At 42.1% G+C, this 24,849-nt stretch overlaps 1 protein-coding gene across 1 annotated transcript; it reads left to right on the top strand.

The window, feature by feature from the left end:
* Positions 1-591: 591 nt before the first annotated feature.
* Positions 592-23,103, top strand: GDAP2 (ganglioside induced differentiation associated protein 2). The gene is made up of 14 exons (XM_053370803.1): positions 592-673; positions 4,893-5,193; positions 7,275-7,414; positions 8,962-9,115; positions 12,199-12,287; positions 13,546-13,622; positions 15,064-15,223; positions 17,299-17,449; positions 17,857-17,933; positions 18,393-18,469; positions 19,763-19,902; positions 20,319-20,373; positions 20,832-20,975; positions 22,439-23,103. Exons 2-14 carry the CDS (start codon positions 5,021-5,023, stop codon positions 22,481-22,483), a joined length of 1,482 nt encoding a protein of 493 aa, XP_053226778.1. The 5' UTR covers positions 592-673; positions 4,893-5,020; the 3' UTR covers positions 22,484-23,103.
* The last annotated feature ends 1,746 nt before the right edge of the window (positions 23,104-24,849 follow it).

Raw genomic sequence — 24,849 nt, 5'->3', positions numbered from 1 at the left:
CCCCACGCTGGGCAGAGAGAGAGAGAGAGAGAGACAGGCCCGCATTTGCAGGGGGTCGGACTAGATAAATATATAAAATATATTATAAAAATATATTAAAGGATGTCCCATAGAGGAGGGAGAAAGGTTGTTTTTTGCTGCTCCAGAGAAGCGGACACGGAGCAATGGATCCAAACTACAAGAAAGAAGATTCCACCTAAACATTAGGAAGAACTTCCTGACAGTAAGAGCTGTTCGACAGTGGAATTTGCTGCCAAGGAGTGTGGTGGAGTCTCCTTCTTTGGAGGTCTTTAAGCAGAGGCTTGACAACCATATGTCAGGAGTGCTCTGATGGTGTTTCCTGCTTGGCAGGGGGTTGGACTCGATGGCCCTTGTGGTCTCTTCTAACTCTATGATTCTAGATGACCTCGGGGTGGACCCTTCGGTCCAGCGCCGCCGGTCGCCTCAGCCTGGTTTGTTCCTGCGCCTTGCAACCTCCCTCCCTCCTCCCTCCCAAGGCAAAGAGCGGCTAGGTGGCGCTTGGGCAGGATCGGGGCGTTCACCGGAAGGAGGAGGCGGAGGCTTTTGTTTCGTTCGGGGCTGCGCTGGTCTCCCCGTCGCGCGAGGCGGAGGAAGGAGGGCTCCGAGCGGCGCCGGGCCTGGACGGGCGGCGGAAGCAGCAGCGACCGTGAGTGTCCCCCTTCTTCCCTCAGGCAGGCAGGCAGGCCGCGCCGCCGCGCGCCGCGTCCCTCCCCTCCCCCCCCCCCCCAAGAGCTCCTCTTCTTCTCCCCTCAGTTACCTCAGGAACCCACCGAGGGGTCTTCCGTTCTCAATGACCTGTTTCCCCGACCTCCTCATACCTCCCCTTCTTGTAGTCCAATTCAAATTATTTGTTCAGCAAATCCTTATCTCAAAGCATCACAGCTTATAAAAACACCTTATTTTCTATCCAACATCTTAGGTTATAATAACCTTAAATTTTTACTTATAAAAAATCATCTTTTCATATTCCTTTCTACCATTACAGCTAGAAACCACTCAATTTCAATCCAGCATCATTCAACATTCCTTAATTTTACAATATTTCTGTAAATAGTCCTTAAATTTCTTCCAGTCTTCTTCCGCCGACTCTTCTCCCTGGTCACGGATTCTGCCAGTCATTTCTGCCAATTCCATGTAGTCCATCACCTTCATCTGCCATTCTTCCTGGGTGGGTAAATCTTGCATCTTCCAATACTTTGCAATGAGTATTCTTGCTGCTGTTGTAGCATACATAAAGAAAGTTCTGTCCTTCTTTGGCACCACTTGGTCAGCCATGCCCAAGAGAAAGGCCTCTGGCTTCTTCAGGAAGGTATATTTAAATACCTTTTTCAATTCGTTATAGATCATTTCCCAGAAAGCCTTAATTCTTGGGCACGTCCACCAAAGGTGAAAGAATGTAGCTTCATTTTCCTTACATTTCCAACATTTATTATCGGGCAAATGGTAAATTTTTGCAAGCTTGATTGGGGTCATGTACCACCTGTATATCATTTTCATAATATTTTCTCTAAAGGCATTACATGCCGTAAATTTCATCCCGGTGGTCCACAACTGCTCCCAGTCAGCGAACATAATATTGTGTCCAACGTCTTGTGCCCACTTAATCATTACAGATTTAACCGTCTCATCCTGCGTATTCCATTTCAGCAGCAAGTTATACATTTTTGACAAAATCTTAGTTTTGGGTTCTAACAGTTCTGTTTCCAATTTAGATTTTTCCACCTGGAAGCCAACTTTCTTATCCAAATTGTAACCACCAAGGGGTCTTCCGGGCCCGCCTGGCGCCGCTTTCATTATCATCCTCGGCCACCATCGTTGTTATTTATTACATTTGCATACCGCCCTTTGCATACCGCGGGTTTCAGGGCGGTTCATAAACAGGGCACAACATAAACAGAGAAAGTTATTATTATTATTACAGTGGTACCTCGGGTTACATACGCTTCAGGTTACAGACTCCGCTAACCCAGAAACAGTGCTTCAGATTAAGAACTTTGCTTCAGGATGAGAACAGAAATTGTGCTCTGGCGGCGCGGCAGCAGCAGGAGACCCATTAGCTAAAGTGGTGCTTCAGGTTAAGAACAGTTTCAGGTTAAGAACAGACCTCCGGAACAAATTAAGTACGTAACCAGAGGTACCACTGTATGTGAATCCAGGAGAGGGTTAACTTAAATTTCTAAATAAACGGCCTCGGTCCAGTACAGTGGTACATCGGGTTACATACGCTTCAGGTTACAGACTCCGCTAACCCAGAAATAGTACCTCGGGTTAAGAACTTTGCTTCAGGATGAGAACAGAAATCGTGCAGCGGTGGCGCAGTGGCAGCGGGAGGCCCCATTAGCCAAAGTGGTGCTTCAGGTTAAGAACAGTTTCAGGTTAAGAACGGACCTCCAAAACGAATTAAGTACTTAACCTGAGGTACCACTGTATTATTATTTATTATTTTATTTTGGTGTTGTGAACTGCCCTGAGATCGACAGATGAAGGGCAACAATTCAGGGCTTTCCTCAGATTTTCAGCTGCTGTATGCTGTCCCTTATATAATTTTGGCCTTTTAGTAGAGTTTTTGGACTTTGCTTCATTAAGGTAATTTCCCCAGCAATCCTTTGGGATGTGGGGAGAGAAGAAAAGAGATGTAGATTAATTAAAACGTTTGTGACTCGGAAAACATCCTCATTTTAATATGTCAATTTAGGCATGTAAAAATCAGCTCCTGCTACATCTCTGAAGGATCATCTGGGGGAAATCAGAATCTATTTCTAACTTCACTTTTAAGAACCTTCATAATGTTTCATCACACTGCCTATAAAATCATTGACTTATTTAATGGGCTCATTATTTTATTACTTTGTTTATTTATTAAATTTCTATACTGACCATCAGTGCCGGATTTACATATAAGCTAAACAAGCTATAGCTTAGGGCCTCACTCTCTTGGCGGCCCCCCCTAAAATTTAAGGGGAAAAAAACTGGATGTGCATTTCCAAAATATAAGATAAAAACCTACATACAGCAACAGTGTTTTGTGTTGTGTAGGCTCCTATGATGTAAGTACTGGGCCCCACCTGCTACCCTTCTCCCTAAAATATCACTGGTTTGCTCATTTCTATATCAATTACTTGGATAAAATACATATTTTGTCATGTGCAAATGGCTTTAGATACCTATTAGGTCCACAAATTACCATATAGCATACATTCAACACAAAAAACTGACAATTTGTTGTTGACAAAGGACAGCTGGTCATATAAAAGGCCCCATTACCTTCAGTAGCTTAGGGTCTCATCAAACCTATATCCAACCCTGATGATGATGATTTATTGAATTAATATACCGCCCTATACCCGGAGGTTTCAGGGCGGTTCACAGAAAAGATCAACATAAAAACCACAATATATATAATCAAAATAAAAACAGCAACCCAGTAACACTCCCCCCCAGTGTGTTTCGTTTATTAAATTTGTATAATGTACTGTCCTTCATTGTAGGTCTCAGGGTGATTCACAACAACAACAACAACAACATAACATGATCATCATCATTATTATTATTATCATTATTTCATTTATTCGCCACTCATCTGACTGGGTTTCCCCAGCCGCTCTGGGTGGCTTACAGCGTATCTAAAAGCATACTAAAACATCAAATATTTAAAGTTTTGTTGCTGTGAGCCATGGGCGTAGGCAGAATTTATTTGGGGGGGGGCAGGATTTATGTTGGGGCAGAACTGAGTTATCTGCAACGCAATTGGTCAGTTATGTATTTTTATTTGTTTACTTGATTTGGAGGGGGCAGCTATGCCCGTGTTGTGGGCCACCCTGAGATCTACAGATAAAGGGCAGTGGGCAGGTTTAATAAGCAAACAAACAAAGTGTGTTTCATTTATTTATTAAATTTATTAAAGATCTTGGGGTGGCCAGTCCACAGCATTAAATACATAAAATAGACAGAGTACGTAATGAGAACAGGAACAAACCAAACCAATAACCACTTACTTCCTCACTTGCCCGTCTTTTCATTCCTCAGGAAGGAAGGGAAACTTCTCAAGTGTAAGCAACATGCTGGGTCTCTTATTTCTGCCAGTTTTGGGGATAACTTCTAGTTCTTCTTTATCAGATTTGTATACAGCCCCTCACCTGAAGATCTCAGGGCTGGTTCGCAGTGTAAAAATACAAATGGAAACACATGATATATAATGAAAACAAGGACAAAAACAAAAGACATTTTTTATCCTCATACATAGCCATGGAGAGAACCTAAGGGGGAAGAAAAAGTGCTATCCTTGTTCTGAATGAGTATTATTATTATTATTATTATTTAAGCCTTGTTTATGTCCCAGCTCTGTGTGGCCTTATTATTGTCCTCCTGCATTTCATGGCCCTGTTGGCGTCACTACTTGCAGTCTCTCTTTGATAAAAGATAAATAATCAAGCATTGCAACATCCTTGCAACATATATAGATGTAAATCTACACAAAGAATACTAGCTATTCATATTAGGGGAAAACTAGGACAGAAACCATTTCTCTGACATGTAAGTGCACATAAAACAAATCATATAAAGGAGCATTCTATCATGCAGGTTCTTGCCTGCAATCTGAAGTGGCAAACCTGCTTCTGGACTACATTTTCTGCTACTTTGAGAGCAACACCTAAATGGCTTCTTGGAGACTAGTCTAGGAGTAAATAGTATTCCTGAAATGGAATCATTTGGGAGGAAAACTGCGCATCCCTGAATGAGCGTTTCTCTAAGGAAGTGCCCTTCGGGTTCTTAACAATTTTATTATGAAGGAATCTTTTGTCAAAACACACACACATCTGTTTTTTTCAAGCTCACACAGCACAATGATTTACTGATGTGCTTTTTCACAGGAACTTTCATCTCCGTTTTTAACAAAGAGCCTAAGTGTCTGATTGTGGTGTGTCCAGAATACCAGCAGGACTCCAGTAGGAGTGTGGAGTGCTTATGAAGTAAACTGAACCGATTGCCGATCCCTTCCATGGATCCTTTGGGGGCTCCTTCCAATTTTGTGGATATTGATGGTTTGCAAGGCTGGACTGATCTTTATGTGGCAGATCAGTTGAACTCTTCAGTTCCAGTAGAAAAGACTCAAGTTGATGCTTGCTCCCCCTTCCCATATAGGAAAGACATCAGTGAAAAAATAATATTATGGTAAGCTTGCACATCATGATTTTGAAATAATTGCATTTGTTAACATAAAATTCTTAGGCATTATGTGATTCATTGATTTTTTGGTTTAAACTTTGGCTGATATTCACGGGGGGTTTTAATAAAATCAAATCCTGAGCACTGACTTTTGTAGAACACTGATTAGATTTGCTTTAACAGGTAAGAAGTTAAGCATATTCATTTCATTTAGTAAATGAATGTTTCTGTATCACCCTTCTAATACTCATGTACCTATTTACAAGAATTTAAAATCCGACTACAGTACAATTATTTAAAATTGTTATAATAATAAAAATATATTAAATGCGCAACAAATAAAATAGCACAACATTAAAAGTTCTTTTAAAAGCAACAGCAGTAGTGATGATGGGTAAAAATGACTTTAGGCAAAAAACTATTATCCATATGCCATAATCCTAAAATCTATGTCCAAGGTGCTGTTGAGATGTCTGACAGCTAAATCTATCTGGTTAGCAGGCATAAGAGAGAGGACTTTTCTGCAGTGGCCCCCTAGCTTTTCAAATACAACCCAAAAGTTAAGCAGGCGCTGCCTCTGTTATATTTTAAATGTGCTTTGAAGAGAGAGATTTTTATAATGGCCTTAGGAGTTTAAAGTGTGGTAACAAATACTGGGGCCAATTATCCATTGCTGGTTGTAGTCAGTATTTATTGTTTATAATGGGACTTTTCCCTTTTTCATTTGATGTATTTTCTTCATTGTGCACCCTTTGTGAGATTTTTGTCCTAAAGACCATATAGAAGTTTAAAAAAATAAATGGATAAACCTGCCAGAATAAAAATGTACAGTATTTACAAGCTGGTTAAAAATGACCAGAGAAGAAGTCATCTGCACTGGAGATGACAATATTGGTGCAGCCCCTGAAAAAGGCTGTATCTCTTGTAGCCATGAACTTTGCCTTGTCATATGTGGGATGCAGAGAAAGGCACCACCTTTTGATTATAGGGAGCGGGATGAATGGTATAGGAGGAGGCAGCCCCAGGTCTAAGTCATTTAGGGCTTTAAAGGTCATCACCAGTACTTTGAATTGTGCCCAGAAGCAGATTGTCAGTCAGTGGCGATATTGCAAGATAGGTGTAACATGATCCCATAGACATGCGCCTGTTAACATCCTTGCTGCTGCATTCTGAACCAAGTGTAGCAAAAACCTCTTCTTAAAAATACTCAGTTATGAAGTCACGTGGATATCACTTGCATATAAATTTCTGCTGTTCTATAGATGTATAATGCCCTGAATCTTCTTAACTGTATAGTCTGTACTAATAATGAGCATAAAGCAGAGGTAGAGGAACCTATGGCCCTCCAGATGTTTTAGGACTACAGTTCCTTCATTCCTGACAACACTCACCATGCTTGCTAGGCCTGATAGGAGTTTCTGCCCTACAACATCTGGAAGGCTACAGATTCCCCATCCCTGGTGTAGAGTTGGTATTAAGCCTTTGAACTCCATGAGCAAGATAATATGTGTTCAAATAACTCTTCTGCAATTTCCCTTTGTACTGTGACATAACTCTTAACTTGTAAGCACAGTGCAACCTCGGTTTTTGAACATCTCAGAAAACGAACAATTGAGAAGCCGAACGTCGAAAACCCAGAAGTAATTGGCTTCCGAGGCGCATTTATCCATTTTTCAATGGATTCTGCCGACCGCCCATTGATCCCTGGTTTTTGAACGTTTTGAAAGTCGAACGCTCTTCCAGAATGGATTATATTCAAAAACCGAGGTTCCACTGTATTGAAAATGAGGTTATGTCTTTCCATTGTATTCAATTCCTGAAAAGTGATACATTGACACACTGTGCACTCCATGACTAACATGAGCACTCAGACACCCAGAGATGTAAATATAAATTCTTCTATTACTGCCTTCTTAATACATATCAGGAGAAAGCTGATGGGAAAAACTTAATGAAGTATATTCTCTTTTATAACCATGCAACAATAATCATGTAACAGCTCTGAGAAGCTTCCTGTGTGTGTGTGTGTGTGTTGTGCTTCTATTTTCTTCCGTGCCGCCTGCTGAATGGTGGTGATTTTTCCTCAGGAGGGGGGATGTAGCACTGCTGAACTGCACAGCCATAGTGAACACCAGCAATGAGTCTCTCACGGACAAGAACCCAGTTTCTGAAAGTATCTGCACGCATGCGGGACCTGACCTGAGGGCTGAGCTACAGAAGCTCAAAGGTAAGTATAGTAAAGTTAATCCAATTGACTTCAAAACGTTCAGCTTGAACCAAAACGGGGACTGCACTTTGGTTTTAAAAGTTCATTTCACAGTAAAAAAAAATCCATGAGCAAACTATGCTGTAAAGTTAAAACGTGTCTGTCATAATGATCATGCTACATATACGTAAGACAAAGAGTAAACAAACATTTGGCATATTTTAAAATTAATTTTTCATATATTTATCTTATATAGTAACAATTCAGTTTATCAGCTACAAAGGTGATAAAAAGTAACAATGCGATAAAATTAGAAGCTGATAAACATAACACTACAAAGTAACCAAGAGTACAAGCAATTCAAAACGTTGCGCAGTCGTATGCTGTACCAGGAATCAGCCCATAACCCCTATAGTGACGGACCCGTTTATTCCAGCTGACCAAAAAGGTATCTTGTCTCTAACTTTGTTCTTTAAATCTGATATATTAAGTTAATTTTGTCACTGATGCATATTTGCTTACTTCATTATACCGGTCTTTGATGGATGGAGCTGTCTTTGCTGTGTATAAAATTATTCCAACTGTCAACAAATATGAAATGAATTCTGAGCCCTCTTACTGAGCTTTCTAATTAATTGAATAAAAACACAATTGGGTGTAATGGAAGCAAATATTTGGAGGGATGATTTTTTGAACAGAGAATTTGGTCACTGATAAATGTTTCAGGTTACAAAAAATACATATCTGAGGAAGAATTAAACTTGCAGCCCAATTCTGTACCAAGAGTTTACATATAGAAAACCACAACATGAGTAAATTATAAATAAACTACATCAACGACTGTTCATTGTGTGTACTACTGTACCATTTTACAGGGCTAACCAAACTCTTCCCCTACAACAATATCTGATTTAGAGAATAGCTTCTGAATTCAAAGTATGTCTCTCTCCTCCTCCCTCTTTCCCCACCCCCTCTTCAAATTACAAATTGCACAGCTGAACTTCCTCATAAAATAAGCAAGGTAATAAATTTCTTTAAAATGACCATTAGCGATACAAGAATGAATAGGTGATGATATAAATAAATCATGACAAACATTCACGGCAGATCTTTATAAAATATTGCAACACTTGTTGTGATTTACCAGAATAGGTCAGCCTCAGACCATTGCTTATAAAGTTGGTCTGTCAGATTTGGACAAAACTAAGTTGCAGGTAGTTAAAAATAAAAATGGAAGCTAAAGCTTCCAGATTCCTCTTCCTCCTCCCCCTCTACCTGCACCTGTGTAGGGTTGTGTGAACCCAAGGCTCGCACCGACTTGTTCTCTTAATAAACCATGGCTTATCTCTATGTCTAACTGAGACTTCTCTGTACCCAGCTACACAGCTGTGCATGCTGCTTTTTTCTCTTACCTAGGTTTGGCAGGAAGCATGGATATAATATGGGGAGCTGTTGTGTGTTCCCAAATCCATCCATAAAAGAGGATCTCTGTGCTAAGCCTAAAATCCTTATATATCAGTTGCTTCAATATTACTTAGCTCATCCGGCTTTGTTTTGTTTTCCTATAGGCTGCCGGACAGGAGAAGCAAAGCTGACAAAAGGATTTAATCTAGCTGCCCGTTTCATCATTCACACTGTGGGTCCCAAATACAAAAGTCGATACCGGACAGCAGCAGAAAGCTCCCTGTACAGCTGCTATCGCAACATTCTGCAACTTGCAAAGTAAGCATGTGTCTGCTTGTGACAGGCAAGTACCTTGTGAAACACACATACACAAACACATACACAAACACAACAACAGTGCATGTAAAATTTTGGAATGTGTAACTAGTGTAAAGGTATCTGAAGAAATGTGCATGGACACGAAAGCTCATACCAGTAACAAACTTAGTTGGTCTCTAAGGTGCTACTGGAAGGAATTTTTTTATTTTGTTTCGACTATGGCAGACTAACACAGCTACCTACCTATATCTAGTGTAAAGAAATAAGTTTTTGAAACTTACCGTATCTATCATACCTTAACATCTTGGATAGCTTGTGAAAGTATACATGTCAACATCTAATCCCCTGGCTCTCTTCATCCAAACATATATTTTCCACGTGCTTTAGATTCTTCCGTTCCCCACGTTCCAATATTAGTTGCTTAGTAATGAGGGTAGATGATGAGAAGCACTACATGCCCTTCCAAGGAACAGAATGCATTGGAAAGCCTGATTTTATGTTTTTATATGGGTTTGAAGCCACCCAGAGTGGCTGGAGCAACCCAGCCAGATGGGCAGGTTATAAATAATAAAAGTATCATTATTATTGTTGTTGTTGTTGTTGTTGTTGCTATTGCTATTATTACAAAAGCACTTGTTAAGTATAAATTCTTCTTTGGCGATCACTCGTAGCCGAGTAAGATTGTCTTCCATGGACAGGTTTATAGCAGTGAGTCTACGCTACTGTGGAGATCAATTCTGGATCCACTCGTCCTTCCACAGTGGGACATAGGTTTCCGGGCGGGAGTTGATCACAGTGAGGGTGCCTTCCGAGCATGCCTTCCTCTTAAGCACACTTCTCCCTTTCATCCTGAATTCGAGCATCTTCAAAGCCCATGACACCTTTGGTAAAGGCTGTTCTCCAACTAGAGCGCTCGCAGGCCAGTGTTTCCCAGTTGTTGGTGTTTATAATAATAATAATAATTTATTATTTGTACCCCGCCCATCTGGCTGGGTTTCCCCAGCCACTCTGGGCGGCTTCCATAAAAACCAAAAATACAGTAAAATATCACACATTAAAAACTTCCCTGAACGGGGCTGTCTTAAGATGTCTTCTGAATGTCAGGTAGTTGTTTATCGCTTTGACATCTGATGGGAGGGCGTTCCACAGGGCAGGCGCCACTACCGAGAAGGCCCTCTACCTGGTTCCCTGTAGCTTTGCTTCTCACAATGAGGGAACCGCCAGAAGGCCCTCGGTGCTGGACCTCAGCGTCTGGGCAGAATGATGGGGGTGGAGACGCTCCTTCAGGTATACTGGGCCGAGGCCGTTTAGGGCTTTAAAGGTCAACACAAGCACTTTGAATTGTGCTCGGAAACGTACTGGGAGCCAATGTAGGTCTTTCAAGACCGGTGTTATGTGGTCTCGGCGGCCGCCCCCAGTCACCAGTCTAGCTGCCGCATTCTGGATTAGTTGTAGTTTCCGAGTCACCTTCAAAGGTAGCCCCACGTAGAGCGCATTGCAGTAGTCCAAGCGGAAGATAACTAGAGCATGCACTACTCTGGCGAGACAGACTACTTTTTTTTTTAGATTTGCCTTAAGAGAGTCTTTAAACCTCTTTTGCTGACCACCAGCATTACGCTTTCCATTTTTGAGTTCGGAATAGAGTAGTTGCTTTGGAAGACGTTACTCAGGCATCCACACAACATGACCAGTCCGACAAAGTTGATGTTGAAGAATCATCGCTTCGACACTAGTGATCTTTGCTTCTTCCAGTACACTGACATTAGTTTGCCTGTCTTGCCAAGTGAAGTGTGAAATTTTTCAGACACCGTTGATGGAATCTTTTGAGGAGTTGGAGATGGTGTTTATAAGTGGTCTGTAAATAAATAACATAATAAATTGCAACTGAGGATCAGTTCAGAGAATGACTATTAGATTAAGGATGCAAACTGACATCATTTACTAAAAAATTCTACTGTTTCCTTTTCACCCTCCTTTCCATTGCTAAGCTGCTTAACACATCTCCTATCTGATATAACCCCAGACATGTTTTGCAGACTTCTACGGTGTCTTCATGTGGATTTTATGTTTGTGAAGTGGGATAGTGGTGAATGGTGGCAGCTCTGTGTGGTTTTTTGTCGTGCCCAATGTCTGAAAATTTGTTTAAGATCACAAGCACTGTGTTTCTTGTCCTGTGTGGTGTAGTGGTTAAGAGCAGTAGTCTCGTAATCTGGGGAACCGGGTTCGCATCTCCGCTCCTCCACATGCAGCTACTGGGTGACCTTGGGCCAGTCACACTGCGTTGAAGTCTCTCAGCCCCACTCACCTCATAGAGTGTTTGTTGTGGGGGAGGAAGGGAAAGGAGAATGTTAGCCGCTTTGAGACTCCTGAAGGGGAGAGAAAGGCGGGATATCAAATCCAACTCTTCTTCTTCTGTGCAGACTATTGGTTTGTTAGGTGTCTCACATCTAAAACTATGGGTTTGTGTGCAAAATTGCATGTTGGGAGGTATGGGACCTTCAACGTTACAGCCTCCTCAGTTGTAAACCTAGGCAAGCTCTAGGGCTACATCATCTTTGTCTAAACTGTTTATGCTCTTTGAAGCAGTAAAATGTGATCCAATCTTCACATCTTTTGGCATAGTTTACACTAGCTCCTCCTTGTGATCTGAAAACCATGTCTTAAGAAGTAACCAGCAAACATAAAACATCCAATCATACAGAAAACACTTAAGCCTCCTTTGTCAAGAGTTGTTATAACAGCTATTAGTAGCAGTGGGGGTTTCGTGAAAATTTCAATAGAATCTCTTCCCACTCTTAAAAGCTTTTGGAGAGCAAAATCTATCCACAGTATGAAGCAAAAGTATAAACATCCATAATCATGTTAGTCATGGGCACCTGTTATGAATTAAGCCATCTCTGTGAATCCTTTTTACTATTTGATTCCAAATTTGGTGTTGCTCCGGTAATTTTAATGACCACTGTTGGACCACTACAACAAATGCAGCCTATTCATACAGAATAAGCTGACATGATCCTCCTATGACAACAGTTGCATTGATTTGTTTGTGATGCTTACGCTTTTCATTATCCTTCTGGCTGCAGGGAGCAAGCGATGTCCTCAGTTGGATTCTGTGTGATAAACACGGTGAAACGAGGTTACCCGTTAGTGGATGCTACCCACATAGCACTGCGTAAGTAGCCTTGAAAGTAGCCTTTGCTGGATATACAACTTTGCTGGATTGTATATCCAGCCTTTGCTGGATATACAACTTCATCTACATGCATTGTGCTTTGCTAAGAACAACAGAGCAGGATTTGTGATTATTTTGGTTATATATATTTAGGCTTAGTTACAGTTGAATATTGGGACTAGAGGGTTGTGGCAAAGGGTTCATAGGAAAATACATGTTAATCTAAGCCACCTTAGGTCTTCAGTGTTGCAAAGCTTTCACTTAAGTCAGGGGTCAGCAGTCTTTTTCAGCAGGGGGCCAGTCCACTGTCCCTCAGACCTTGTGGGGGACCGGACTATATTTTTTTGGGGGGGATGAATGAATTCCTATGCCCAACAAATAACCCAGAGATGCATTTTAAATAAAAGCACACATTCTACTCATGTAAAAACACGCTGATTCCCGGACCGTCCATGGGCCAGATTTAGAAGGCGATTTGGCCAGATATAGCCCCCTGGCCTTAGTTTGCCTACCCATGACTTAAGTTGTCATAATGTAGAAACTATAAGAATATGCAAGTTAAAATTTGAGGAACTAGTAAAACAGTGAGGCAGGTGACTTCCCCTTTTGGTTGCTAGAAATGCAGTGCCTTTATTTGCAGTTGGCGGCACAGCTGCCTTGATGTGGTGATACGTTGAAGGTTGAGAAAGATGGTAATGTGTGGTTGAACTCCCTACATCCCAATTCAAAATGTAATTACTGAAGTGGGGACTATATTGCAAAATTCTGACTGCAAAGGCCCTCTCCAATCCCCTGCTCCACTTCCCTTAGACTAAGTTGCAACCGGCTGTCCTTACACTGAAAAGTGCAACTGGCTTTTCTGTTAGAGAAAACAATTTTAATGTTTTACAACAGCCCTTGTGGTGAAGTAAAATGAAGGAGTTGTAAAGGACTTTCACGCAAGTTGCACTAAGGGCTGTAGGTACTTATTTTCCTATGTACATCATTCGTCTGGGAAAGGCATTAATTGAGACTGAGAAAACGAAATCCCAAACCCAAAGCAATTATTGTCAGGAAACCCAAACACCACCACAGTACATGTGGTCAACAAGGATGTGCAAAATAACTAATTAAATTAAATTAGATCAATTAATAACATTAAATAATGGCATAGAAAAGGGTAGTCCTATAGTTTCCATCAACATGGGTGTCTGTTTCTTCTCGTTTTGCTGACTCTGTGTGTTGATTTCTCCCTCTTCCTCCCCACCCCCAATTGCAGGAACCGTCCGACGATTTTTAGAGGTTCACGGGGAAACTCTTGAAAAAGTGGTGTTTGCAGTGTCTGAACTTGAAGAGGTTTGTAAAGTACTCTGTTTATGTCTGTAGGCATTGCTTTGCTGCTGAGCTAACCCAGTCCCAAAACCCTCGTGCCTTGATCTCTATTTACTGCTCTCCACTCCAATGATTCGATTAACTTCTCGTCCAAAAATACACAATAATCTTGGTTTCAATACCTTCTTATTCCTTCAGACAAATATACTCCCAAGTTGCAATTTTACAGTTCTTCTAAATAGCCTTCAGCTCATCTGTGCAATTTACGTGTGCAAAGTACTAATCTTGAAAGTTACCCTGTGTGGCTGCCAGGACCCATTTCCTCCCCCAAGGCCACTTTTCCGAATTGCAGCATGAAGTTTGGGGCAATCCCATACTCACTGCCACAGCTCTAGTGCTGGAGCTGGACAGGAGAGCTGGGGTTTTGATTTGGCTCTGCACTTAAAGGCACATTCCCAGTACTCCAAAAGGGTGGAACCAAGCCAAGAAACTCAAGCACCCCTCTCCAGCTCAGAGGTGGAGATGGCAGTGGGAGCTTCCTTTGATTCTGTGCTTGTGAGGTGCTCTATGCTCCTTGGAAGCAGAGAGACAAACCTTGGCTCTGCACTTCAGCTTGAAGCTAGAAAGCGAAGTGGGAGGTTTATGGTACACCTGTGCTTCCAAAGCACTTTGGGGAAGGGTTAAGGGCTGAAGCTGATCCCTTCTTAGCACTTCCAAAGCATAGCACAGCTGTTCGTAGCAGGGTGAAGCTTACTTTGCTTGCCACAGCAAGTATTCTGTTGCACTCTGGAAGCAGAATTCTGGCACCTGCCCTGCACAAAATGTTGCTGCATAAGAAAAGGATGGAAGGCTTGTAGGGATCCATCTGTTGGACTCTACTGCACATCAAATCCACAGGTTTCCTATCGCTAGCATTAGGGCATAAGGATAGGATGGAGATAAGCGAATACAGTCGTACCTTGGTTCTCGAACGGAATCCATTCCGGAAGTCCGTTTGACTTCCAAAAACATTCGAAAACCAAAGCGTGGCTTCCGATTGGCTGCAGGAACTTCCTGCAGTCAATCAGAAGCAGCGTTGGACATTCAGATTCCAAAAAATATTCACAAACCGGAACACTCACTTCCGGGTTTGCGGCGTTCAGGAGCCAAAACAGATGAGTACCAGGACGTTCGACGACCAAGGTATGACTCTAGATTCATTGTATCAAACTTGCATTAAAACTTATTCTCTGCATCCTAACCTTTTGGCACGTGTCAGAAGTTGAAAGAAAAATGATGGGGGCTGCTAAATGCATTGCAACTTTGTTTCAGCTATGGGAGAAGTATAGATCTTGACTAACCGGTCATTTTGGTGCTATCATGATTCACCACGCAAAAGAATACCTGGGGGCATTTAATGGTCTTTGTGACCTGTTCTCAACCTGCCTTGAAAACTGGAGATCTAAAACTTTCCCTTTTTCCCCAGGATACTTATCAGAAGTTGCTGCCTCTATATTTCCCAAGGTCTCTAGAAGAGGAGAAAAAGTCCTTGCCTTTCCTTCCTGTTGATATTGGCAATGCTGAAGGGGAGCCAGTCGTGCCAGAGCGTCAGATCAGAATTAGTGAAAAGCCAGGTGTTTCTGAGGGTGAGTTTGCAGATTGTGTCCAGAGAGTCTTCTGCAGAGTTAGGATAAACATCATCTACAGAGCTAATGTAGTTATCCTCAAGGCATTGGGAGAGATAGGTATTCAAACTATAACTGCTTTTCCACTCTGTCTCGCCAGAGTGGTGCATGCTCTGGTTATCTCCCGCTTGGACTACTGCAATGCACTCTACTAATCCAGAATGCGGCAGCTAGACTGGTGACTGGGGGCGGCCGCCGAGACCATATAACACCGGTCTTGAAAGACCTACATTGGCTCCCAGTACGTTTCCGGGCACAATTCAAAGTGTTGGTGCTGACCTTTAAAGCCCTAAACGGCCTCGGTCCAGTATACCTGAAGGAGCGTCTCCACCCCCATCATTCTGCCCGGACGCTGAGGTCCAGCGCCGAGGGCCTTCTGGCGGTTCCCTCATTGCGAGAAGCGAAGCTACAGGGAACCAGGCAGAGGGCCTTCTCGGTAGTGGCGCCTGCCCTGTGGAACGCCCTCCCACCAGATGTCAAAGCGATAAACAACTACCTGACATTCAGAAGACATCTTAAGGCAGCCCTGTTCAGGGAAGTTTTTAACGTGTGATATTATACTGTATTTTTGGTTTCTATGGAAGCCGCCCAGAGTGGCTGGGGAGGCCCAGCCAGATGGGTGGGGTATAAATAATAAATTATTATTATTATTATTATTATTATTATTATTATTATTATTACTGATATAAGATAGGATTAGCTCCTGCCCTTTGGCTCTGTTTCGGCTTCTCATGCCTGGGAGCAAATCTTCTGTGACTCTGGATCTGTGTAAGTGTATAGCACACTTAAAGCTTTCAGGTCTTCCGTGGAGGGGAAACCCCTGGAAATACAGTATTTGATTATTTCCCCATAAAAGCAGACCCAGTCATTCCTCGTCAGAGGAAGGCATTTCATGATAAGTGACTCTTTCCCTCAGTGTTCAGAGGCACAACTTGGCCTGAATTTCCTCTCCTGACTGCTGTGGGCAGAGTCCTCATCCAGTTTTCCTCTCCTGTTTGCCAAGAGAGCTGGATTTTTGGTGGGAGACTGGAGCTTTAGATGCAGGGCTTGACTGACCTCCTGTTGATCTGTATCTCTTCTCCGCCATCAAGATCCATATACCTGACACCAGTCAGTTACCACTGAAGAGGAGGAAGAGGGCAGTCTCAGAACATACATCATTTGTTGTTCTTATACATCACCTTAGGCATGCACACAAACGCATATCAAGTACAAAACAATAATGAAACAACTAAAAATGGTTAAAAACAACACAAAACCAGAAGGTGGATTTTAAAAAGCAATGTGAAATAGACATCCATGGCAGAGATCTATTTATCCAGCTTGGAAACCTTGTGAGTAAAAACCAGCACAAACCTGTGTGTGAAAGGCTATCCATGAAGTCTTAGAAGAGCAGTCTTGCTTCTTCCATGACAGTAGCTTCATCAGATTTCCATGACTGGAAATTCCATTATACCATTATTAAGTCTGGTCCAGGTGCAGTTGGTGGCTCATCAACCTCCTGGCAGAAGTTATTTATATCCATCCCAATCTGGCTTTGGAGCAGAAACTGCCCTGATTGCTTTGGTAGATGATCAGAGAATTGACCATCTCTGGGTTAGGAGCACATTGTCATGATGGTTCCAGTCCTATCCAAATTTCAGGGTTCAGAAGGGCGTGCTGGGCTGCCTCCAGCTTCCATCTTCCCTATGCTTTCTTAATATATACATGCAAGTTCTGTAATTAAGGCTTGGCTAAGACTTCACAGAATGCCTCCTATCTTCAAGAAAGTGCATTCACATATTCAGTGTTCTGTTTTGGCTCTGAATAATTACGCCTAGCTGACATACTTGATGCTTGCCATATGGTGAACTCTGAGTGCCACACTTCATCCACTCTGCTTGCTTTGCAGAAAGAGATAGTGATGAACTCATAATGCAGTGCAATATAATCTCTCTCTATCTCCTGTCCATAAGTCTCATTGTTTTCCTGGACTGGACTTGTATTGTGGCTCTACTTTGGACAGATACTTCATTGTTCTTGCACATCCTTTGCAGATAATTCTGATGAGGAAGGCCTGGAAGCAGACTTTTCATTTATTGGTTCCCATGCTTTTGCCCGCATGGAGGGAGATGTTGATAAACAGAGGCGTCTTATCCTTCAAGGGCAGCTCTCAGAGGCAGCACTACAAAAGCAGCATCAGAGAAAGTAAGAAGTTATTGCAGATGACTATTCCTATTGTGATTCATTGTGTTTTGAACTTCAGTGCTATATTCCTGGGAGCTGCTACACTATTCATGGTGTATTTTAGCAGATTTAGAAACATGGGGAACACGTCCTCTTGTGCTGGGGGCTTTAGACATAGCTTCTGTGCTATTTAATGGAAGGATGGCAGCTCAGCTGCTTATTTTTGTTTAATTATTTCCAACTTAATCCCACACTGCTCCATTTGCGTTTTCCTTTTGGATTATGACATCGTATAACATCATGTGAGAAGTATGACAGGTCTGTTTGCTGTATTTGTCTAATAATATGTCTCTGGAGGTGGTCTTTGATTGCTAAACATGACAACCAGATCAGTCCAAGTTCTGAAACCTTATGTGGCTGCCTTCCAGTTACAATCGCTGGCTTTGTCGAGCAAGAGCAGAAGACCTGTCTGATATTGCGTCCCTTAAAGCTTTATACCAAACTGGTGAGTTCAAGGTCACAAATTCTAATTTCCCCTTAACTCTTCCTTGTTGAATATATTGCAGTGAAGATATACTGTGATAAAAGGAAGTCTCCATGTCTTAATGCTACACTGTACAGGAGAATCCAGCCTTTGAAAATTATTTTTAATTTTGTACACATAAATAAATTGACTTAGTCAAAGATTGGCAAAAGTAATGCAAGATTGTCATAAGTTGTTCAGTAGAGGATGGTCATAGACCTGAAAAGGGCTTAAAACAAGGAGCATGACCTTTACAGTCCCAGGCAACTGTGGGCCTTGAAACAGTGCCCTATGAAGTGAAAGTGAAAGTATTGCTCCCTCATTGCTAAAACCATGTGTTTATGAACTACCAGATTTTAGGCTGAGCTTTATTTCTGCTCACAGAAGTGGGGGGCTTTAAAATTAACCTTTAAAAGTTTCTGATGTTCATTCTATTTGTAGGTGTTGATAACTGTGGTCGTACAGTAATGGCAGTGGTTGGAAGGAATATTCCTGTAACTCTAATAGACATGGAGAAGGTGAGATCCTAACAAACATAAAAATTATTGGCGATTAAATAGTAAATTTCTCTTTGGATACAGGTTTATTTATTCTTTTGTACATTTATATCCTGCTCTTCACCCCTAAGAGGATTTCCAGAGCACATGACAATTCATTTCAATTCAAAACACATCAACATATCCGATAAGGCCAGGCTAACAACATCTCCAGCTGTGTACCTGTTCTTTAACTGGGAGTACATTTCCACCAGCATTTCCATTACTTCACCTAAGTTAGGTGGGAAAGGGTAATAGAACTGGCTGTCATTAGTATATTGACAGATTTTTTTGCAGACATAAACAGGCATATACAAAACATTTCTCCACAGGTAGTGACCAGCCAGTAGATTTCATGGGTAAGGCCTGCGTTATACGTAGGGCTGCCTCTGAAGACGGTTCGGAAACTTCAGCTGGTGAGAATTGAGCAGCCAGGTTGCTCACTGGAGCAAGACGGTTTGAGCATATTACACCAATCCTGGTCCGACTTCACTGCCTACCAGTTAGTTTCTGGACCCAACTCAAAGTGCTGGTTTTGACCTATAAAGCCTTAAACAGCTCACAACCACAATCCCTCAAGGACCGCCTCTTTCCATATGAACCTACCGGGACCCTGAGATCATCTTCTGAGGCCCTTCTTCATTTGCCTCCTCCTCAAGAGGTCTGGAGGGTGGCAACATGAGAACAGGCCTTCTCTGCAGTGGCTCCCCTTCTGTGGAATGCTCTCCCCTGGGAAATTTGCCTGGCACCTTCGTTATACATCTTTAGGTGCCAGGCAAAACGTTCCATTTTTAACCAGATCTTTGGTTGACCTGATCAACATCCTATACCCTTTTAAAATGTAGCTCTTTTGGGGGGAGGGGGGTTATTGGGTTAATATTTTTATTTTTATTTTGTATATTTTGATCTTTCTGAGACCTCCAGGTATAGGGCAGTATATAAATTCAATAAATAAATAAGGGGGAATTGGAGCTTCTGGTTCAAGCCTACCACTTTGTTCATGATAACTCAGGATTTGTGAGCTCACCACTTGTTTTTGGGTGAGAAAGGAATGGCATCTTTTGTTGGAGAAGAATTTATGGTGAAGCATTCACTTTTTTCTTTCTTGAGAGAATCTGTTCTCATATGTAAGTGCTGCATATTCAAAAAGTTTGAAAGAACTTTTTCCTCAAACCCCCTAAAGGTTGCTCTGCTTTTAGCCCTATTACTCATGCAAGGATGGATGCTGCAGTCCTCTGCTGAAATCTGACGTTTGTGACTTTTCTCTTTCTCCAGGCGCTCTTGTACTTCATTCATGTAATGGACCACATTGTAATGAAGGAATATGTCATTGTGTATTTCCACACGCTCACTAATATCTACAATCACCTAGATTCCGATTTCCTAAAAAAACTCTCTGACATTGTCGATGCCAAGTAAGTATAACTCGGCTTGCCCCGAAGCCTTTCTCCTTACTTCCCTTTTGGATCAAAAAGCATCACAAAGAAACTATTTTAAAAGGGAGTGGGCATGGAGACACAGTGTGTTCAATGAGTCGGGAGGCTTCGTTTCAGAATATGCCCAGTCACTCGTGTGACACAGCACCTTTGGGCTGCTAGAATAAGCTTCCTTGGCTTTATGAAAAAAGCAAATCAGCTGTCATGAGACTACTCATTGTCTCTGTAGAGCTTCCCCACAGAAACAATTCAAGTCAGTGCTGCACATACATTAATAAGTTGCGGCTTGAAACAAGTGCCCTTTTTTACATGGAGCAGCTTGCTAAGAACTTGTTTGATTTCTGCAAATGTTCATTTAAAACTTGAGACGTTTACTGCTCTTGTTGTTAACCTAGGTACAAAAAAAATCTGAAGGCCCTGTACTTTGTCCATCCAACGTTTCGCTCAAAGGTGAAGTATGCTCTACTCAATGGGGAAATTGTACGTTTTGGCTTGTAGTGAATGTGTGGGATCCCAAAATATGGGGCATAATCGGTTTGTACAATGGTTTGTACAAATCCTTTGCATGCTTCTTCTATAACATGAGCTGACTAATTACATCGCAAGATAGGAAATCAGGACCACTGTCATTTGGATTGGTTAGTTCTTTCAAGCTTTTCATCCAAGCCATTTAGATACCCACCCTTAGGGTGAAGAGTGAGTAATTACTACTACTAACAACAACAGCAACAACAATAATAAATGTTGTCTTAGAGAATGCTATATTAACATTGCTAAACTAGCAATCTGAATTGTGCATGCACTTTTACCTTTGTCTGCTGAAATGGTGAAGGAATTGCTAGATTGTGACTCTGGGCAGTTATTGACAGTTTTTCTGGTAACATTTATTTCCCATTCTTGTCTATTAGGTTTCAACATGGTTTTTCACAACCTTTACGGTCTCGGGACTAAAGGACAAAATCCACCACGTGGAGAGCCTCCAACAGTTGTTCGCAGCCATTCCCCCCGAACAAATTGACTTTCCCCCATTTGTTCTTGAATATGATACTAGGGTAGGTGGCTTCAGGCACTACTGAGTGTTTGCTTCTGTTTCTAGTCTGTATGGAAGCAGCTGCATACAGCAAACCAGGGGGTGGGGGGAGCTTTCCTTCTGCCTGATTTAAAAGAAATCTGAGGAGATTGCTTTGGAAACGAGAAAAAGCTTGGAAACTGACTGAATCTGTGAAAGGCTTGAAGCATTTTCTCTAACGGAAAGAGCCTTAGCCACATTACCTTGGTAAAACTGAAGTGAATATTGGTTTAGGTGGTGTGCAGTTCTGAGAAGCCCACAGGCAGCAGCTAGTATATGGAACAAAGAGGAATGCTTATCATGAAATGTTTGACATATGTGGTACTTAAATGATCTTGAGTTAAGTCCTCACTTTCAAAAGATTGTTGAAGAGAGCATGATCTGCAGTACACTGGGGGCTGGGGGAAGAAAAGCACCCAGTAGCCATGAAGCAGCTTATCTGTTATAAGGCGCATGTCCTCTAAAAGCCTAGCTTCTGGTTTGTGCAATAGACTCCTTAAAGTTGTACGCCAAGAGAAAATCTTCCCCCACTCTTTAACTTATTCCATCTCCTAGTTCTTTCCTCCCAAGTTTGCCTAAACTAAGTTTGTGGGCTTCCTTATTCACAATCTCGTGATTTTTTGCAAGTCTACCATAAAGTTTGTGTGGGAAAGGTTTATAAGCCAGCCCCCAGCAGATTACACTGTATTGTATGGTAAGTCAATTCTCATGTTACTTTTTTCAATGTTTAGATTACTACCTTTGTTACAAACATGAGAATGACTGGATGAGAATACAAAAAAAATACATTTTTTTAAAAAATGTCCAGTAGCACCTTAGAGACCAACTAAGTTTTGTTCTGTGTATAAGCTTTCGTGTGCATGCACACTTCTTCAGATGCACTGAAACAGAAATCACCAGACCCTTCTATATAGTGGGAGGGTGGGGTGGGTTTTTTCTCAGAAGGGTGGTGGTGGGACCGGTCTGATTCGACTCCCAGAACAATTCGAAAACCAAGGCACGGCGTAGGATGTTCGGCTTCCAAAAAACGTTCACAAACCGGAACACTCCCAGGTTTGCGGCGCTCGGGAGCGAAAACATCCAAGTACCAAGGCGTTCAACAGCCAAGGTACGACTATAAATCCACTCTTTCAAAAGGTTCCCCTCCTTGTGTGAGTTAGTGAAGTTTTTGCGGGGGGTTAAAGATCCTTGAGAGAAACATTTGCGATGGTGGCTACCTTCAGAGTCAGAGTGGTGGCCCTGCACATGGCTGACATGTCCACTTCCACAGATTCCCTTAGAGAAAATGTTCCTTGAAAGGAAGGGAAGATTGCCCAACTTTGGGACAGATTTTTAATGGGATGAGGAGAAACACTTCATTCAGCGAGATTTAGAAAGATTTGATTTGCGTTTTACATGTGTATTCACTGTGCCCTTTCATCTCTGTCTCTCGCTCTCTCTTTGTAGGAAAATGGATCGTATTATTCCTATCCGTCTTCTCCAGACCTCTGACTCTGCAGCTCTGCCCTTTCTGGTTTCCCAACCTCCTGAGATGCCGCTTGCCATACATGCTGAGCGGACGCAGCCTATTCAGAGAGATCAGAGAGAGGAGTTTCCTCCCACCTCTGCTATTTTTTTACAATGGTATTTGCAAGGACACGTGCAATCTAAACTCTCGTTGCAATGTGCTGTGTATTTAAGCATCAGTCCAGTGGAAAAGTTGATTTATGAACATGAGCATAGATCTCCCCCCCCTCTTCATTTCAAGGGTTTCTCTCCCACCCCCAATGAATGCCATTTTCCCAAAAGATCTCTGAACCGTGTTTGAATCTGATCTCTGCCAAGTTCTCAGCAGTTCCTTCAGTTATGTGTGTTAGAGTGGCTTGGAGGAAAAGATACAGTGTTCTAAGGTCTTCTCGCTTTGAGTCCACCTTCAGTGGTGACACAGTTACAGAATTCCCTGTAGAAATTTCTGCAAGGCCCTGTTTCAAGCCCTACAGCTATTACAAAGTTAAGCATCATAAATGCTACTTAGCTAGGAGCCTGACGGTCTTGTCTCTCTTTTCGGGCTGATGTGAAATGTAAGGATGCTGCTGCTTTTCCACGAAATAATAAACCCGAAGGACATATCAGCAGTGTCTCCTGTAGTTCATGCTACTTGTACACTTGCATTTGAAAGAACAAGATGTGTGAACCCTGATTATCACCTGGACTACATAATCTCCATTATGATGCAGATTTTTAATCATTAGAAGTAAACCAATGCAACTTTTATTTTGAAAATAAATTATTTGGTAGTGGCCTTGTAGAATTGAATCTATAACTTCTCTTGCAGAACGTTACAGCTTTCATAGTTGCTTTATCTGCCTTCTTACATTTTTGAAGTGTTGCATCCAACGATTCTCTAAATACTTAACCTCAGAGGAAGTTTTAGATGAGACACTGGCTGAAAAAGGCGGGAGGATTAAGAAAATATTCACACATGAGAAAGCAAGTGAAGTTTGTAGAATGGAGAGAGGTGAAATGGCCCTGGTTGAATTTCACATTTCTATAATATAATCAGCCACATTCCTTGCCTTGCTACTATTTTCTGCTCTGTTCTTTCCTATTTGAGAATAATTGCGCCATATGAGAAGATGTGCACCAGATAAAACTGTAGTAGCTTACTTTGGTTTAGATACAAGGTACACAGCATGGGTATGTTAATGGATACATGCCTACATGACCCATTAAACTGGTAAGCAAATGCAGCTGATTCTCATTTAAAAACAAACCTCTAAGAGGTTCTGAGAATACGTCTCTGCAGTTTCAAGATTCAGATTCGCTGAAAAACTAGTAAAAGCAGCGGGCAGATTCTGAAGGAAACTATCTAGAAAGGTAGAACTGAAATTAATTTTTTGCAATGTGGATGGAGACCGAGTCAGAGACAAACCACAACACTTCAGTATCTGAAGCAGGAAATTCAAAGGATGTCACTATCCTGACTTAAAAAAAAAAAGAAGAAGTGGGGGCAGAGGAGACTCAAAGTGACTTTACAAAATGAAATTTCAATACATAGAATACCTAGTTTTGGGGGGGGAAATAAAGGGGGGAAAATTTCTCCCCAGGCGCGGGGCTGGGGCGGGGGAAGCCTGAGCTTCCCCAGCCCCCAGAACAGGCTGCTATCCGCAAGCCTTGGGAGCCCAGCGGGGAGTCACACCGGTCTCCCCAGGTTTGCGGATATCTGCCCAAAGCCTGGGGCGCGCTACTCACCGCGCCCTGGGCTTCGGGATACAGTTAGTTCTCTAGAAGCCTTGGACTTCGCCTTGGACTTGGGTCACCGACCCCTCTCGCTCTCCGGGCTTCAGCGAAAGCCTGCATTCGCCCCATAGGACGCACACACATTTCCCCTTCATTTTTGGAGGGGGAAAAGTGCGTCCTATAGGGCGAAAAAGACGGTATTTCTTAAACACTGAAGGTGATTCAAACATAAGATAACTTTTCTCCTTTCCCTGCACTGCCCTCAATACTTGAAAGCATGGAGACTAAACCCTTATTATGGAAAGAAGTACAGCACAGCAAGGGCTTACCACAAGAAATGCCCCTGAGGGGTGAAACTTCTTCACCTGGCCCGAAAGATTATGTTGATGCCAAGGGAGCCTTCCTGGTCCACCGCTGCAAAGGCACCCTCTTGTCACATTCATCCCGACTGCTGCAAAGCACGGCACTAAATTAAAACCTTTTCAAATAAGCAGAGTGAGAGAACATAGTCACAGCTTGCGTCCAATTAAATATACAAGGTAATTGTGTGGAATGTGAGGTGGTATTTCTGTATGACAACTGAGCATTCTAATTAAATGAGCATGTTCCCTTTTAATGAAAAAAAGGGGATTCCGCTT

Source organism: Podarcis raffonei, chromosome 17 (genome assembly GCF_027172205.1).
Source record: "Podarcis raffonei isolate rPodRaf1 chromosome 17, rPodRaf1.pri, whole genome shotgun sequence".
In the NCBI taxonomy this organism is placed as follows: domain Eukaryota; kingdom Metazoa; phylum Chordata; class Lepidosauria; order Squamata; family Lacertidae; genus Podarcis; species Podarcis raffonei.
The sequence above is the reverse complement of the archived record's forward strand: the minus strand, read 5'-3'. Positions and strand labels throughout refer to the sequence as shown.

What these genes read in the sequence shown, in the direction of transcription:
- GDAP2 (XM_053370803.1), top strand. Translation starts at nt 5,021, where the DNA reads ATGGATCCTTTGGGGGCTCCTTCCAATTTTGTGGATATTGATGGTTTG. An exon ending in AACATTCTGCAACTTGCAAA is followed by an intron (nt 9,116 to 12,198) that starts GTAAGCATGTGT and finishes TTCTGGCTGCAG; the next exon opens with GGAGCAAGCGATGTCCTCAG. An exon ending in TGCTACCCACATAGCACTGC is followed by an intron (nt 12,288 to 13,545) that starts GTAAGTAGCCTT and finishes CCCCAATTGCAG; the next exon opens with GAACCGTCCGACGATTTTTA.